Raw genomic sequence first — 19,017 nt, 5'->3', positions numbered from 1 at the left:
CTTCTTGGTATATTAAAATATCTATTATTAATTAGACAGATCAAATCTAGCCTGAACTCTCCCTACAAGCCAAAATGAATACATTGAGGCTATCGTACTTTGGTCACATTACTAGAACACCAGAGTCACTGGAAAAGATAATAATGCTAGGAAAAGTTGAAGGAAGCAGGAAAAGAGGAAGACCCAATATGAGATGGATTGACTCTATAAAGCAAGCCATGGCCCTCAGTATGCAAGACCTGGGCAAGCCTGTTAATGGTGGGACATTTTGAACTTAATTCATAAGTTGGAAGCGACTTGACAGCACTTAACACACTCAGGTTAGACAAAGCTGCTCAGATTCAACCAAGGAGCATATGAATGTGGGGAAAGTATATATCCCAAGCTACATAAGGAATCATGTGAGCAACAGATGCTGCATCCATGCACGATTTTCTGCTGATCTAGCTACACTGGATCAATAATGACCATTGGTAAATAATTTAGACTTAGCCTATGTAAGGTGCATGTCTTTAATGTATGATCTCTTCTTGGCAATAGAATCTAATATTCTTGTCTTGCCTGCCACTATACGTGCAAACACTTCCAACCAAGCAAAGATATTCAGGATGTCCAAATTTATACTGAATCATGATCTTTCCCAGAAATGCTGGTCACTTCTTCCCTATTAAAGGTAGGTGGCCATTTCAAGTAGAAAATTCAAAATCAATAACAGTTTAATTGGTTTGTGGTTTATTGTTCTTCCAGGATTAACAGCCAGGAAAACTGGCTTTTCCAGCAGTCTGATTAAATTGCACTGCACCTACTTTCGTACAGAACAATTATGTCAGGTATTATAATCCTTTACTTGGTTCATTTAATTGCTCCACACTCTTCCAGCTGGGTAATGCAGATATGCTGTGCTCTTTTTGTTTCCTGATTGAGCCTTTTGATTGCCTCCGGAGATTCTCTGCCACAGAAGATGTGAGGTCCGGATCTCTGCCTGATGCATCTTCATTCGTCAGTGAGAATGCAGACTGAGACCTCTGTTAAAAGAATTTTTTTACAAAAGCTTTAGCTGAAGCCAACTAATGGAAATGTCGATTACCTTCAAGAGTAACATTCTGACAATAAAACAAGTATAGTTTGCTGAAATTGTTGAGAGCTAAATCCCACTGGTTCGTTTTCAGAACCTGAGCTCTGTTGTCCATTTATACAGAACAGGACATTCTATGTACTATTAAGTCAGCCAATGGAAGATTATTACTGACATCCACACTGCTGCATAGCAAAATTACTCAAAAGTGACAAAAATGTACTGGATAAAGAAATGTACTGCAAACAACAACAACAACAACAACATCTTGGGGAAACTGTAAGTTAAATATGAGCATCCAGTGTGATGCAGCGACAAAAAAAGCTAATGCGATCTTAGAGGGCATCAACAGAGGCATAACATCCAAATCGCAGGATGTCATAGTTCTGCTGTACACTGCATTGGTCAGGCCACACCTGGAGTATTGTGTATAGTTCTGGAGGCCTCACTTCAAAAAGAATGTGGACAGAATGGAGGGGGTGCAGAAGACAGCAAAGAGGATGATCAGGGGCCTGGAGACCAAGCCCTATGAGGAAAGGCTGAGTGAGTTGGGAATGTTTAGTCTGGAGAAGAGGAGGTTGAGGGGGGGGGGACATGATTGCTCTCTTTAAGTATTTGAAGGGGTGTCACTTAGAGGAGGGAGGACAAGGAGCTGTTCCTGTTGGCAGCAGAGGATAGGACTCACAATAATGGGTAATTGTGGGCGGAAAGGTACCGGCTGGATATTAGGAAAAAAATGTTTACAGTAAGAGTTGTTCAACAGTGGAATCAGCTACCTAGGGAAGTAGTGAGCTCTCCCTCACTGGCAGTCTTTAAGCAGAGGCTGGACAAGCACTTGCTCTAGGCTGATCCTACATTAAGCAGGGGGTTGGACTAGATGGCCTGTATGGCCCCTTCCAACTCTATGATTCTAACATTTCAAGGAAGTGCTGTGCCTTTGCAAAAGATCCTGCATAACAGACGTAGTCTTGTGCTCTGTTCCAATATTTCCTGAAAGTGTCCTAAATCATTATTCATTCTGATCATTGGCATGTAGCGCTTTGTCATATTCTTTTTTCAAAGCCAATGTGGTATAGAGGTTACAGAGTTAAACTAGGATCTGGGAGACCCAGGTTTGAATCTTCATTCTGCCATGGAAGCTTGCTGGGTGACCTAATTCACAGGATTGTTGTGAGGTTAAAATGGGAGGTGAGAATGATATAAGCTGCTTCAGATCCCTATTGGGGGGAAAGGCAGGATATAAATGACGTAAATAAACAAAAAATCAAGGTATGACGCACTCCCCTTTCAACCACTTTAATATCCCACTCTCTCAGCCTAACCATATATGCTGAGGGAAAAACGTTGGCCTGAGTGTATTTGTGAGGAAATTATTTTCCCTCTCCTCCAGTCCCACACCAGTATTTACCTCAGAGAGAAATAGGACACGAGGCTTTTTAACTTAAGCAGACAAAACAGGGAAGTTTATTGAACAGAACTCACAGAGATTGGTTTTCAAGGAAAAGGCAGAAATTGGAGGGGAAACTCAAAGTCAGGTTTATCTACATAAGATTACTTTAGAGAGATAGCTTAGATGTTTTCTTAAATCAAGCTCCTTCAGTTCTTAGTTTCAAGCTTAGTTCTGTCCCTCAAAACTGTTACTCAGATTCAGACTCTCAGACTCTGTCCCCAGCCTAGCTCTCTCTCTGACTACCCCACCTCAGTGGCTGTAATCCTCCACACCTCCCTGCTACCAGAATAGCTCTACCTCAGAGACTAATTCCCCTTGTGACCTGAGAATGGGCCCTCTCTAACTCAATTCTCACTCCTGTCACTCCCACAGGTTGTGTGTGTCAATAGCTTTGGCTTTCACAGAACCCCTCAGGTTCACAGAGTACAGTCTGGCTGCCGCTCAGTCTCGCTACCAAGCTTCCAATCTATCACAGCCTTCTCTGGCTGGTCTCAAGCTTCGACTTCTTTCACAGCCTTCTATCCAGGCTGGGTCCCAAGCTTCGAATGCTTTCTGTCTCTCAGAGCTCAGGATGTCAGCTCTCTGGCTCCGCACACTCTTGGTCTGTCAGCTCTTGCTGCAGATTAACCCCTTATCCGTCACACAAGGATTTCCCCATGCTGCAGCAAATCACTAGGCTACTTGAGGGTTTCTTGATTGGGCTATATTAATTAAAAGTAACTACTGCCAAGGTGTTAGAAATAAGCAGAGCTCCATACAAAATAGAAAAATCCTCATTGGTATCTTTCTCTTATCATCCTCATCTAGATACCAATAGCAAAGTCGGCCAAATCTGAGGAAACTTAAATGTTGTGACTGGCGCTGAGAACGGGCAAGGCAGATCTTTCTATAAACCTAAAAAGTGCCACCTGTTTGCAGAAAAATGAGAAATCACCCCAAAATGACAAAAGCAGTGCCTGTAGCTTTAAAAAACTAATTCCTTCAGCGGTTCTTGCTTGGCAACCACAGCATTCCAGGCTTCAGTTTCTGTGAGTAAAAGGCATGGAGAGGGGGCAGGGTCCTTTCCAGGGTTGCTTTGGCCTATGAGAAAGGACTCATCAGGGCAATGTTTGGGCCTAGCAGCAACTTGATACTACCTAATTTGCATGACTCAACTAGGCCTGGCTGCTTGCTACTCTTTAACAGCGACCACTTTATGAAAGCCAGTGTGGTGCAGCAGTTAGAACTTCAGAGTAGGGTCTTGGAGACCCAGGTTCAAATCCCCATCTCTCTATGGAAGCCCACTGGGTGATTTTGGGCCAGTCACACACTTTCATCCTAACCTTCCTCACAGGGTTGTTGTGTGGATAAAAAGGAGAGGAGAATAAGCTGCTTTGGTTTCCACTGTGGAGATAGGTGGGGTACAAATTAATAGGGTTGCCAACGGCCAGGTAGTAGTAGGAGATCTCATGCTAATTCAACTGATCTCCAGCCGATAGAGATCAGATCACCTGGAGAAAAATGGCCACTTTGGCAATTGAACTCTATGGCATTGAAGTCCCTCCCCAAACCCCGCCCTCTTCAGGCTCCTCCCCCAAAATATCCTGCCGGTTGAGAAGAGGGACCTGGCAATCTTACAAATGAAGTAAATAAATGATAAATATAACTGAAAATGGGAGGCAGATACAAGGTAGGTTGGTGAATGGCTGAGGAGAGGAGGCAAGGAAAGAGGAGAGGATGTGGGGGTTGCCAGGAGAAGGGAAAGAGAATATAATACAGGAAGGAGGATTGAGAGGAAAGTGTGGTGCCACCCTTGCGACTCCTTGAGGGTTCCCTACTATTAGGGCTGCCAACTTCCAAGTACTTGCAAAAAGAACACCTCTGTACTGGTACCAATGGTTAGGAAATTAGTACAGGAAAATGCTGACACTGACATAGCATAACAAAGTTGTAATGATGTGCTGCACACAACACATGAAAATATATACAAAAAGTGGCTGTGAAACTAAGTATGTACAATATAGTTTCTAATGTCCATATAAGGTATCAAGGTATCATAACATCCAAAGTTGGCTTCTTGAAACTGAAGAGTAAGATTGGATACGATTGTTTCGGGGTCTTCCTCAGTCCCACTTCTGTGTATAAAAATATATACATATATTGTACCATATTTTGTTATAATAATTGTTATAATTAACAATTTTCAAGACATCAAAAAGATTTTTCTACTTACATATCATCAACAGTGTACACACTTGTTCAAATTCAGCTTATTACGTTTTTCACAAGAAAGTTCCCCACAAGGATAATGGCTGCAACCGCTACAATATTCCAATTGTTCAGTAATCTCAAATCAGGATGTCCATCCTTTACTGCAAGCGGTTGTTCAGCAATTTTCTCACAGCATCAAATAACAAGTTACCATGTTCCCAAACAGGATACAAACTGTAGCAGCTGTGGCTCCCACTACAGGGCACAGTAAATAGCAAACAGGTGTGTGAATGATGCAATCCATTGCTCCTCTTAAAGAGCCATTACATAATTCAGATGAAGCATGACAAATCATTTTCTAAACTCAAGCCCTGTGGTGTTAAAGAATTAAATAAATGGATGAAATATGCCTCCTGTCTCAATATTCTCTCCGTATCTTGCCTATCAAAGCGCTTGCCTCTGAGTCTCCAAACCACAAAAAAATGAAGGTTTTTTTCCAATTGTGAAACCAAATATTGTGTTTACTGTCTACTCTGTCCATGCGGTAAAATTTACATGGGATCCAGTGTACGCCCTATAAAGGTTAGGATACTGGAGCATAGGTCGAGAATACGAGCAAGAAATCTTTTGGCTCCAGTAGTGGACCATTTTATTAGATATCCCCACAATGAAAACGACCTGCGTTTTTTTGTGGTTTGGCGACTCAGAGGCAAGCGAGATACGGAGAGAAACTATATTAGAGACTATATTGTACATACTTAGTTTCACAGTCACTTTTTGTATATATTTTCACTTGTTGTGTGCAGCACACCATTACAACTTTGTTATGCTATGTCAGTGTCAGCATTTTCCTGTACTAATTTCCTAACCTCCAAGTACTAGCTGGAGATCTCCTGCTATTACAACTGATCTCCAGCTGATAGAGATCAGTTCACCTGGAGAAAATAGCCGTTTGGCAATTGGACTTTTAAAAAGTACAATATGGGGTGCTGATTTTAGAGACTTCTATAGATTTTATTTTTGGGGTTCTAATGCTTTTATGACTTCACTGACTTTTTATTGGCATGACACCAAAAACATGACCTAGAACTGTCCTAGAAACTATAGCACTAGTGCTTTTAGCAGAGCTAACAGGCAGGCTTAGGGAAATTCCTTGACAGCACAGTTCTAGTACCACTTAATCACAAATAGTACAATTGTGTTTCAATGAGCTTCTTATGAGTTTTTGAAATGTGTCATAAGTGACTGATGAAAGCAAAGAAGATTTGATCCAACTAGCACTTAAGATGTACACTGTAAAGGGAAAGGACAAGGCTCAGTGAATAAGCTCTTGTTAAATATTTAAAAAATACCTCCAGGAAAATCCTGGAAAGCTGGCATGCCTGTCCCAAGAGAAAGCGACCACTTCTGTCCCAAGAGATGCAGCGGGAATCTTTCCCCATCTCTGGCAAATTCTTATTTACAGCTCACACATAGATGAGTCTCAGTCTAATCAATGTTTACTCACTTAACCAGCAGATAACAAGAAGAGTGGAGAGCAAACAGTGCCTGGATTTTACTCTGGCAGTCATAACACTACACGTAGATAAAGAGTTACCTAGCTGGCATTGACACAGGAGGAGGGGTCAGTTTCAACCAGAAAAAACCCTAAATCCAAAAAGTCTGATATGTTTTTAGTTAAAATTATATATAACATAAAGTTACATGTTAGTACTATTTAAAATAATTGCTAAATACTTGTCAGACTCGGGCCTCCCATTTACCTGCCAGGGTTGGGGATTTACCCACCCCAATTTCCTACCTCTGAGGAACTGAGGAGTGGGATACAAAATGGCATCCATGTAGTGACACTCTTGGAATTTCCCATGGTCTCTATGGTAAAGACCATAGAGACTAAAGAAGGCAGCCTAGTAGGATGTCCCGGGAGTGACATCACATACTCCTTAGTCTCTACCCTCTCCAGTCCCCCCAATCTCCTGGTGTTTGCCAAGGCAGTATTGGGAACCCTAACCTCAGAAAAACAGAATAAGTTACTGAGGAATTGAGTAGACCACTGCCTCTGTGCAGTATGGATGCAAAAGGGTGACCTGCATGGATGCAATTATTTATTTTGGAAATTTGTATGCCACCTCTCCAGACCTGCTAGAGACAGCTAACAACTAAAACAATAAAATGAAACCAATCAAGTCAATAAAACAAATCATGCAATAAAACAAGTCAAGCTAGTCTGAGATAATGTCTAGTGAATAATTTACTCATATTCTAACCTATATTATTTATTATACTCTATATTAGGATGAGTGCTGTATGGAGAGGTTAACTTGCAAACTTCCATGGCAGAGTGAGGATTTGAACCTGGTTCTCCCAACACTCTTGCACACAGGAAGCTGCACACTGGAAGCACTGAACAAAGGCCAAATTTCTTCTTAGGTTTCTTTTCAGCCGTACAAACTCAAGATGAGTGTCATGAAAATGAAAATGGAGACCTTTCAAGCTCAGTTCCTTGCCTAATATACATTTTCATGCTTTGTGGTCACATTCCTGGAAACTGCAGAATGAGAATACCCACACTCCAGGCATTTTTAGTGATGCTTTTTATTGGCAATCTGTGTTTTTAATTTATATCACTTTTTTCACAGTTGACTGTAAGTTATTTAAGACCCTGTTGGGTCTTACAGTAAGTTTTAATTTGAAAAACAAATGAATGCATAAATAATGCGCCAGGAATTGAAATTATAGTAAGGGCTTATTCCATCTAAACCGCATATGTCTCCTGTATTTTTGGCTCAGCTGCATCTATAGCAACATTTAATATGTTCATCAAGGCATAGGTTTCCTGAAGCTGTAACAAGAATGAGTTTAAAGACAACTAAAATCTCACCTACCCAAAACGAAGTAATTTTTGCAAACAGTTTCCTTTGATTCATTTATTTCAATTGTTTAGTGCAGTAAACAGCTATCTCAGCAGGTGGCAGTGTAAGCCAACTCATGATTCCCCTTATAAGCTGGGGTTCTCAAAATAAGTCACAGAAGAGTGTACCGTGCTTACAGGGCAACCCTAAACTGAGAAGGGTATAACTCTGCCTAGGACTGCACTGTAAGTCAAGAAAACTGTTTTTGAGAACATCAAACAGAAATAAAGTAAAGCCCAAGCAGATGGTTTCATCTGGTTATACCCATTCTTGGCAAATCAAATGTGAGTAAAGTGTTATAGGTTTTTGTCACATGATGACTTCTGACATAAGCACAGTCGCTTTAATATTTGGCTGGTGGCACCGTTGGCAATGTACAAATGTTATATATGTTGTAATCCACACAGGAGTACCTGCTTAATAACACTGCATCCAAAAAGGTAGAGTTATATATAAAATAAATAAGGCTGGGAACAAGTACATGGTAGCAATCAGGGCTGGCCCGAGGACTTTGCAAAGGTACCTAGGCAAAGGTACCTAAAGTGCTCCCCCACATGGAAGTGGGAAGGCAGCACCCGCCCTCCTCATTCCCCCCACACCACTGAGAGGTGAGAACATGCAGAATCCCTGCAACTAAGAGTCCATGGGGGCCAGGGGTACCTGCCCAATGCCATGGTCATGTGGGGGGGGGCTGGGGGGGACCAGATAAGGAAAAAGGCACTGATTTGGGTGGGCCCCCCAAAAATCCACACTTTCCTGTCTACACGTCCGAAGGTGTGATCTTTCCAAAACGTTGTATTAAACCAGGCGTAATATCACAGGATGGCCCAGGCTAGCCTGATCTAGTCAGATCTCAGAAGCTAAGCAGGGTCAGCCCTGCTTAGTATTTGGATGGGAGACCACCAAGGAATACCAGGGTTGCTGTGCAGAGGAAGGCACTGGCAAACCACCTCTGTTAGTCTCTTGCCATGAAAACCCCAAAAGGGGTCGCCATAAGTCGGCTGCGACTTGAAGGCACTTTACACACACACACACACACAAGTTCACAGCAAGGGGGGGGGGGACACAGAACCAGAGCAGATAGTGCCTTGTGGATGCTCCCTAAGAGAGTACCTCAGTCAGAAAACCAGGAGGAGCAAAACATCCATGTGGAAACAGCACTGGTCTTTCCCCTGCATCATTGGTCTCTAGTGGCCTGGGCAACTATAAGCCTGCCTATAATTTACCTTTTTGAGGACAAAGCGTTTGAGACAATAGTGGCTGGACAGCTCTCCAGATGCACATGGGTACAGCTGAATTCCTAGATGGATTTCGATCTGGTTTCAGGTCTAATGTACGGTTATAAAGTGGTGCAGATATTTAAGTAAGCAAACAAACCATTGTTCAACTCTTGCAACCTACATGCCTTTCTGACCAAACAGTAGTTGAAAATGTTTCATTTACAGGGCTTCTGAGAGCTACCATGGACCCCCCAAACAAAGATGTCCTTTGGATATCTACCTGATACATTTAAATAATCTTTAAAGAAACACAAAATTAAGATGGAAATGATCGAAGAAATAAAAATATTTGTATCAACTATGACAGAAATACACAGAGAGATTAAGGGAAAAAAACCTCTCTAGGAATTCTATTCAACACACTATGACATGTTGAGCAAAGGATTAAAGTAAGTGATTAAGGATTCTGGGGAGGCTTCTGTCTGTTGTGTAAGCATCAAGATGTAATCTGTCCCCGACTAAGACACACTGTGCTGGCTGCTCACTTATTCTTATCCAAAAGCAAAATGAAGTCGACTGACCACCTGGCTTCTCAGACCCCCAGAGCCACTAGGGCCTTGTGAATTTTGTATTTCTTAGTTCCTCCACAGCAGCCTTGACCCTTTAATGGCAATGGATCGTGTCTTACCGGCATTTGCAAGCATAACAGGGAAAAGAAGAAGAAGAGTTGGTTTTTATAAGCCGATTTTCTCTACCTTTTAAGGAGAATTAAACGGGCTTACAATCACCTTCCCCACAACAGACACCTTGTGAGGTAGATGGGGCTGAGAGAGCTCAAAGAGCTGTGACTAGCCCAAGGTCACCCAGCTGGCCTCATGTATAGGAGTGGGGAGACCCCTTTGGCCACCAGAAATGCTGTCAGAGATCATGGGACTTGAATTGACAAAAAGCCATGCAGAATGGAAGGCATTCAAGTGAGATTGCCCTCCCTCCCTCTTACACTAGCAGAAAAGGTAGACGGATCCAACCCAGTGTCCACATAAGAACAGAGATCTGAAGGCGTTGTTTTAACAGTTAACAAAGAACAGGGATTCTCATTTTTTCAAAAAGATTTTTATCTACAAAATCTTTTATAGCAGTATTAGACATTAGAGCAACTAGATCCGTTTTAAAGTTCATTGTTATAGCTTGTAATATATTTTGTACCATTATGTTGTCACATTTTATCTTACATTGGTTCAAACTGATTATATAAAAGTCAAGCAGAGCTTAAACTGCTTCTGAAGTTTGCACATAAAACTGAAATATCACTTTCCATTTACAAATGTTCAAATTCCAACTCAGTATGCAATTTTGTTAAGTTTATTGAATGCAAGCTTTGTTTTATATTTATTACAGTTCCACAGCCAAAGGCATTAAAATGTCCATTAATGTAAATGAGCCTATTATTCAACACAAATTCTTTTGCTATATTAGTTTGCTATATCAGGGATATTAGAAGTACTGGTGTGTCAAGGCAGCTGAAGAATATAGCTCAAATTTCATATGCTAATGAAGTCCTTGTAACATGCTCAACATGTATGTATTTGCAGACTAAAAAGGGTTCATGAAAAACCTCTAATGGATTTTCACCAATAGGAAATAAATGTGTGGAACAAACAAATAGTTTATAAACTAACTGGTTACAGATACGTACTGCCTTTCTGCAGGGAGATCATTTCTTTTAATAAGATTCTCTCTTATATTTGATAGCAGGCGTTATAATTCAAACTGTGTGTATGCTTTGAGTCAAGCCACAACTGACTTATGGCAACTCCGTAGGGTTTTCAAGGTAAGACACGTTCAGAGGTGGATTGCCGTTGCCTGCCTCCACTTCATGACCCCGGTATTCCTTCGAGGTCTCCCATCCAAGTAATTGCCAGGGTCGAGGCTGAGAGTGTGTGACTGGCCCAAGGTCACCCTCAACAAGTTTACATGGCAAAGTGGGGATTGGATCCTGGGTTTCCCAGATCCTAGTCCAACACCTTAACCACTACACCACAATGGCTCTCAATTCAAACCTAAAAATGCTTAATTAACAACACACACAAAATCAGACATTTTAATATGACTATTCTAGATTACATGCTGAACTGCAAGTTGCTATTAACAGTCCCATCCTAACAACACTTTCCTGGGAGTGAGTACTACTGAATAAAATGGGTCTTACTCCCTAAGTTATTTGCAGTGTGGAGTTACTTACACCCTTCTAAGGTCACTAAAGTCAATTAACAACAAAAACATAGCTGATTAATACACATGATGAACAGTGCAATCCTAAACAGAGTTTCACTTCTTGCACTGTTCATCATCTACACTAATTAACTTAAGGTGAAGTAGTTTGGTTGTGAATTAAGATGTGAAAGTAGAAGTAAATATGAACTTGCTGGGATTATGTTTCAGTTCTGAAGCGTGTACTTGTCACTTATGTTGGCAGAGAGTTTTGAAGAGAATCTACTTCTCATTGCAAACAGCACATAACATTTTGTTCTTACATATATAGCCTCTTTTCAACCAGAGGCTGCTAAGTGTTTCTTAATGTTGACTTGTTGCCCTTTGCAAAAAACCAAGGTGTACTTTTGAAGTTATTTTTACAGTGGGTGAATGGAGCAATTAAGGATGGGAGTAATGCTAAATCCAGTGAATCCAGCAGGGTTTGAGGCTCCATGGCTGGTAAGCTAGACGGCAAGTTGATACTTATGTTTACGTTCCATCTCGAGCCATCGTGGCTCAAGGTGGCTTACAAATCACATTTCAAAACATATCATAAGCCAAGTCCATATATCCTTCTAATCAGCAAGCAGCATTCTGCCTTATGCTGGAAGAAGCTCTTTCAGCCCAAGAATCCTTCCTCCAACTTAAGCGGCTCTTCTGTTGGAAGAAGAACCACTTAAGATGGAGGCAGGATTCTTAAGCTAGACAAAGGCTTCATTCAGACGTTCCCTGAACGTCTCCTAGCCTACCAGCCTGCTCCAGGCAAGGGGGACGTCTTTACCCTGCCAGCCCTTTTGTCCACCCTGCCTGGATCTGCTTTTGTCACCTTTCTGGAAAGTCCCTCCCCCACCCTTAATTCAGTCAGAGTCAGGAAAACCATAGATTCTCATCCTGGACTCATCCTGAATTCCTGGAACTTATTTCTTGGACTATCTTTTGTGCTGGCTCCTGTAACTATCGCTGCTCTGCCAGCCAAAACTGCCAGCCAAAACTGTGCAGTCTCATCCTCTCCACTTACGCAGAGGCTGCCAACTCCGCTTTTCTTTCTCTGGGACTTTGGGACATTTACTCGCCACACAAGAGCACCTCTCCACTGCCTTGCCTTATTTTTTCCTGAGGGTCTTTGGAAGTTCTGTCTAAAGGCCCTACTCTCAACCTGTGGATCATTGCAACAGACAACGTATTGAAAGTTAAGGTCATTTTGGTCTCCTGGGACTTGCAGCTTTTAAAGAAATGGAGGAGACGGGAAATATTTCTGCCTTTAGACTTGTGTGTTGGAAGGCAACAGAGGACTGTGGTTCAATGAGGCAGTCTCCTGGCATCACAGATTAATATTTAGACCTTTAAAGTTTCAAGTTGTCTGACATGCTAGGATAATGTGATTTCAGAGAAATAAAGCTAATAAATGTTGACGCTTAAGAACCAGAAATAAGACAATATGCCTAGGTTTTTGTTGTTGTTTTGGCCTATTTCCCCCCCAAACATTGTTTATAGATTTTCTTGCCATGTTCCTGCCATTTCACAACCTTCCACCCTTTACTAGTTTACTTAAATGGTGTGCCTGATTCAGACTTGCTCCTATACAATAGTGTTTACTGAAGCAGAATTGGTTTGTATGGTCTATAAAGAGACTTGCACACCCATTAGAGATTAACATATTCATCAAAACAATAAACTGAATTAATCAAAGGGCTTTATAAAACCAATAATGGAGATTTTTTTTAAAAAAAATCTATTATAAAGCAGTATAAACTCTGCAACCCATTGCAAAATTAAGGCTGCAGTTATATGCCCTGATGAACCAAACATCATTTAATAGCTGGATGCAAAGTACAGGAATGAAACAATAACTGCCATCTAATCTAATTGACACATTTCTGTTTTTCCTAAGAAACTAAAGGTTCTTAGGTTAAGTCACATCATTAGCAATAGGGACTACTAATAGATAGCATAGGAGAAGCAGGCACTGAGTCATATTCATTTGTGACAAAACACAACAGAGATCTTCTGACAACTTCCCATAAGTAAATATTTCCCATAAATTCCTTGCTCATCCTAATTTTCTCTGTTATTCCATAGAATATTAAGCAGTTTTGTCATAGGAAGGAGGATTAACCATGCACTGAAAGTGAACACACAAGCACTCAATACAGTACTTTGTGAATTAGGTCCATTATGTAGAAATGAGTGGTCTAAACGAAATCAGGATGGTGTAGAATCATGGCCCTTTGTGCAAGCATTCAGGGAGGGCCTCAAAGGGGGATGGAAATGTTCATTTGTGCCTGCTGTAGGTAGCCATCTTCCCCAGTATCAGCCCCTTCTCCTTGAGAAAGAAAAGTACGGTAGCTTCTTTCCACCTCCAGTACCCTCAGGACAGCAGTGGAAGCACTATAAATTAAGCCTTTTTGGAGACTCAGTGGTCTAAATCTGGCAAAAAAAGGGCTCTAACACACCGGCAATAAGATTTGGATGTCTGTCGCAGTCACTAATCGCAAATAAAGTTAAGTCAGTGATTAAAACAAAGATTTGTTTTTTTTAATGGTACCAACTCATCAGGCTACTGGGCCTGCAAACTTGCATGAAAATAACACAAAAGGAAGGATTAGGGGGATATTTAGCCCCCCCCCCGCCAAAAATATTTAACTCAAACATTTAGTGTGGCTTGAAAAATAAATCCCATTACCATCAACAAAGCGTCCTTCCAAGTGAATGTGCCATGGATCTTGACTTTAATCCCATTATGCTCAATAGGATGAGTCCACCTTAAGTGATGATTTGCTCATGACACCCATGTAATCTTACTGAAACACCAGTAGGATCATCATTGCTTCGTGACATGGTTGTAATGCAGCAGTATACAAGATCCACCTGAAGCACATACACATTGGAGACGCAAGGGTTGGTCAGTGGACGCAGCGTGTGATGGAGCCTAAAAGCCTCAATTCACTATTCTTCATTGACATAAATCAATCCATAGCACACCATATTTCCACCTTGCTGAAACTAAGTAGACCAAGTCCTGGCCAATGCCGGGAAGGAACACCACTGGGGAACTGTATGGCACCTGAATACTGTGGAAGAAATATAGGATAGCTTTTAAAAAAACAACAACACAGCTCACAGAAGTGATGGAGATTTGTTTTCCCTTTTCCTCCTAAAACATGTCTCATTTTACTGCTATTTGTCAGATTTTCTGCAACTGCCTAGCATTGGAGAAAATAAGTCCAGGGATGTGGGAAATTTTCTTAAATATAACATGATAAATACATGGTGCTCTATAACTGTGTTAAATTTACCTGGGGAAGGAGAACGGAGAAGCCATTTTAAAAGCCAGCATTTTAAACTGAAGGTTGAAACAACTCAACAATAAATCATCTCTAAATGTGCACTAAGCTAGCTTTTCTCAAAGTCAAATAGAAGCTTACCTGAGAAAATCTGTAATCATACATACAAGAGCACAGGCTGCCAGCCTGCGTCAACTTTTTTGCCACTCCCTCTGTTCAGTTTCATTGTCTGAAGTGGTTTGACTCCTGGCTTATGAGCAAAATCGCGATACATCTCACTGTCTTGTGCACAAAACAGTGTTCCCCTTGGAGATTTTGCCAACAGTTTCCTATATTTACATTATTTAGCATTTCACCTGATATTCTTATCTCCTTTGTTTCTATACATCAGTTTTCACGAAGCCAAGAAAACTCTGGTTCTCAAATTTAGTAGCTCACCCATAACGAGTATGATCCCCTGCGACTCCCCGGGAAAGTCAGCATGCTCTGATCCGAGACAGCAGTCCAGCCGCGGCTTCTGGACTGTGGCCATTCAAAACTGGTGTCCGCTTGTTCAGTTTTGCTTTTCTGCTTTCTTATAATCTGTAGCCATTTGAAAAGCAAGCAAGGAGGGAAGCTCAGTGAAAGACACTACTGGAGCCATAGTTCACTGTGCGATACTAAACAGAGGCTTAAAACGGGCTTGAAAGGATGTAACAGCTTTTAGGGTTGCACTGTTAGAGCCGTGTCATCAGGTTGTGCAAGAGATATCTTAAAACTATCTTTACTTTTGGCTCCAGCCAGCTTGATTTTTGACAGCCTGCATACGTATCTAGCATTATCTGAGCCCACAGAATTTGTAAAGAAATTGCAAGTGAATTTACAAGGACCTAAATATTCTATTATTATCACTTTGCTTGCACTGAAAGGTTACTTGAAATTTACCTTACGCAAAGAGAAGCTTCTGGGAAACACAGAGAGAAAAGGTGCTAATAATATTAACTGTTCAGGATGCATGGTCTTATTCATTGTGGAGCTGATGGAGAAATTTTTAAAAAGGTAAAAATAACTACATTTTCTTGAAGAAAACTGATGATATAAATTAGGGAAGGCAGCTAGCCTTTCAACCATTTTGTATGGCCCTATCCTAGCAGTCCTACCAAATTTTAATCAAGGCGTCATACATATTTGCCCATTTTCCCCACTCATTAAATAGAACATTATCATATTTAAGTGCTCACTCAGTACAGTAAAGAATCTTTGGTGTAAATAAAAAGAGTGCTTATTTATTACCATCCGAGCATCATAAGTTGTGAAGAAAAATGTAAATCAAATGTGTCACACCAGTTTAGGATAACAAGGTTGTAAAGCTATGCACATTTATCTAGGGATAAGCCCATTGAGCACAGTGGGTGTTCCTTCCGAGTAAATATTAACTTTTTAAAAACATTGTAATCCCTAGTAGCATTTCACCTAGTAGCAATCATACCTTCTGGACAATAGTGGTGGCCAGCTCTTCTATCAGCTCCTCCTTGTGCTCTCGTAAATAACAAGCTTCATTCTGTTTCTCCTGCACACAGACAATGGCACATCAAACGTTCGCTTTTAACTTATAAGCTAAGAGTCAAAGCAGAGGCTCCATCTGGAAATCTCTGAGCAGATCTCCTGCAGTTTTTAAAAAGAGCAATAGCAGTGCGGTTCAGGGACCTGGCATCAGAGAGGCAATTCAGCTGCTTCCCTGATGTCATTTCCTAACCTTAACTGCTCCCCCACCATCGCCAAGCTACTATTTGTCCTACAGGTGAAACCTGGGTTCTGGTTCTGCAGGACTTGGCTTAGTTCCGTAGGGCCTGTGAGATGGAGATGTTCAGTCAGGCCTACAGGTGAGGACAGCAATGGTTGTACATCAATTGGCATCACCTGCTGGACCCTCCAAGGATTTGAACCCTCTGTTGTTTCCTCTGTCCCCTACTAATCACCCACACAATGAGGGGACTTCTTTTCTGGCGCCATTTATTAAGATGAGATTTTAATTGTTACTGTTTTTAAGTATGTTTTAATAGCTATTTAACATAAATGTCTGTATATTTCTTGATGTTAGCCATCCTAAGCCCGACTTTGGTTGAGAAAGGGCAGGATAGAAACCAAATAAAACAAACAAACAAATATAAGCCCATATAGATTAAAACGTTTTAAAATGTACAAAATTATTATTAAGGAAATCTATGAAGGAAAATGGGAGACATGATGACATGGTATACTTGGAAGCTAAGAAGGGTTGGTACTCGGATGGGAGACCACCAAGGAAGGCTCTGCAAAGGAAGGCAATGACAAACCACTTCGGCTTCTCACTTGCCTTGAAAGCCCCTAGCTGGGGTTGCCATAAGACAATTGTGACTTGACAACACATCCATATATATGAAAGAAAATACAACATAAAGCTCTAAATTTACCTAAACATTTAGACCTGATTCACAACTATATTGCACTACAATAAAGGTGAAGCACTGACAAACCTATAAGAGATAGTCCCACTATATCTGAAGCCCAGAAACACCACGGCCCTGTCTGTAGAGCCTAACTACACACAATACAGTTTTCCTGGGCACATCCCTGGACTTGGTCTGGGACTTCTATGAGTGTCTTGGAGGAGAGGTTTCAACATAGGGAGGGGCTGTGACTCAGAGGTAGAGCATCTGCTTGGCGTGCAGAAGGTCCCAGGTTCAATCCCCGGCATCTCCAGTTAAAGGGACTAGGCAAGTAGGTGATGTGAAAGATCTCTGCCCGAGACCCTGGAGAGCTGCTGCCACTCTGAGTAGACAATACTGACTTTGATGGACCAAGGGTCTGATTCAGTATAAGGCAGCTTCATGTGTTCATGTGACAGGAGCTGCAGACCCTGTGCTGTCCTAGCAAGAGGCTACCCTCAAATCCTCCACCAAGGACTGGGGATATGCCAGCAGTAGTATAGTCACAATACCCACACCTTTCCTGAAAATATGGTGTACTGGGATCAGCTCTCAATGGTAGTACTGGAAAGAAGGAGAAGGGGAAGCATGGCTATTGGGCCCTTAGTGGCACTTGAACACTTGCTGAAGAATGCACCTTGAATCCACTTATAATGCACTTTGCAACTGTTTTTTACTGTGTGAAACAGCAAAATCCACTTGCAAATGATTGCTAAAGTGCATTGAAAGTGCATTATTCAGCATGTGTGAAAGTACAGACTAAAATATATGCTATTGCAATCATTCTTGAAAAAATACATGACGTTGCAGTGACGTTCAGTAATGGGATGGGAGTAAATTAAGGTGGTAAAGTTCTGAACATTTTCCTGCTCATTTAGCAGGAGCTATTGAGAAATATGTAAAGTGGGGGGAGAGATCAAAACAATGATTGCCGTTAAAAAATTTTTACCAAGCTATCACTGTATGCCTCTGTCTTAGAAATAGCTTCTTCTATGGCTTCTTCTGCGACACGCAATGCCACAGCGAGGGTATCCATCATGCTGTGTCCTAGGCAAAGAGTACAATAAAATATGTGTAGAGTTTATGAAAGGCAGTATCTAGATTATTAAGGTGGAAGGGAAAACCACACTCTTTCTACAAACAATCCATAGCATTCCACCCCCTGCCAAATGCATCAGATTACACAATCGAGATCACAGCGTGCCAAAGGTACAATTTACTTGCAGTGAACACTGATTCAAGCAAATCAAGCCATGTTTTGTGGAAGACCGAAAATACATATATTTACAAAAAAAATTATTAAAGCCCCCTGGGCATTAGTCAATATGACCTGAAGAGAACAGTTTCACAAACTTAAAGTTATCAATCTATCAGTCCTTGATCACATACAAAACCTGCTAGGGAATGTCACTCTTTATTTTACATTTTGTGCAATAATACTGAATGCATAAATATCATACTCAGACTTCAGAAACAAAACCCACCACCAGTATTGATCTGGATTTATAGAGTAATGAGGATATTACTCTGATAAACTACATACAGCTGAATGAGGGAAGATGAATAAAGAAGAATATTGAAAAACTGACCTTATTTGTGATGTTCTGGAACGATAACTAACATGACTATGGCCTTGTATGCAGGGACGTTTCCCCACGGACACCCGCGCCAAATGCTGTCTTTTGATTATGCATGCCTTTTACGCCCATCAGAGGTCGTCTCGCTATCCCCATGCGTTTTGCCTGCATTTTCCAGATTCTGGCTAAAACAGCATTTGGAAAACATGAGGCAACCTGACAGGTGGAAAAGTCATGCTTAATCAAAAGGAATCCCCTAAGCAGTCAGCAGGGGTTACTGCAGGGAAACATCCCTGCATAAAAGGCTTATGTGCCACTTACAAACTATTATAACAAAAATGCTTGAACGCATAATACCATATCAGTTTTGAAGCATACATGCATATAGAAAGTGCTGCTTTCTCCTTTAAATCCCTTCAAATAGGAAAGAATTGGGCTCAGCTTGTGTATATTTTCAAGAGACCAGCAGCAATTTTGTCCAAGCTGACAAACTTCAAAAAGGTGGGCTTGTATTTGTACACTTGAATACAAAATATGGTCCTCTCTCTTCCTAAGGAATTTTCTTGAGTACAGTTCTATGTCTCTACAATTACTGTCTCAATTTATGAA

At 41.1% G+C, this 19,017-nt stretch overlaps 1 protein-coding gene across 2 annotated transcripts in view; it reads right to left on the bottom strand.

The window, feature by feature from the left end:
- The window catches only part of MYRIP (myosin VIIA and Rab interacting protein), a 194,163-nt gene that overhangs the window by 32,719 nt on the left and 142,427 nt on the right, over positions 1-19,017 (bottom strand). For both annotated transcript variants that reach the window (XM_056857565.1, XM_056857566.1), the window contains exons 5-8: positions 17,781-17,878; positions 15,853-15,933; positions 14,823-14,966; positions 848-1,025 (exon numbers count right to left, since the gene is read on the bottom strand). In XM_056857565.1, coding sequence (XP_056713543.1) covers positions 848-1,025; positions 14,823-14,966; positions 15,853-15,933; positions 17,781-17,878 — 501 coding nt within the window. The remainder of the gene's footprint in view (positions 1-847; positions 1,026-14,822; positions 14,967-15,852; positions 15,934-17,780; positions 17,879-19,017) is intronic.

Source organism: Euleptes europaea, chromosome 11 (assembly GCF_029931775.1).
Source record: "Euleptes europaea isolate rEulEur1 chromosome 11, rEulEur1.hap1, whole genome shotgun sequence".
Taxonomy (NCBI): Eukaryota; Metazoa; Chordata; class Lepidosauria; order Squamata; family Sphaerodactylidae; genus Euleptes; species Euleptes europaea.
This window is presented reverse-complemented; position numbering and strand designations above follow the sequence as displayed.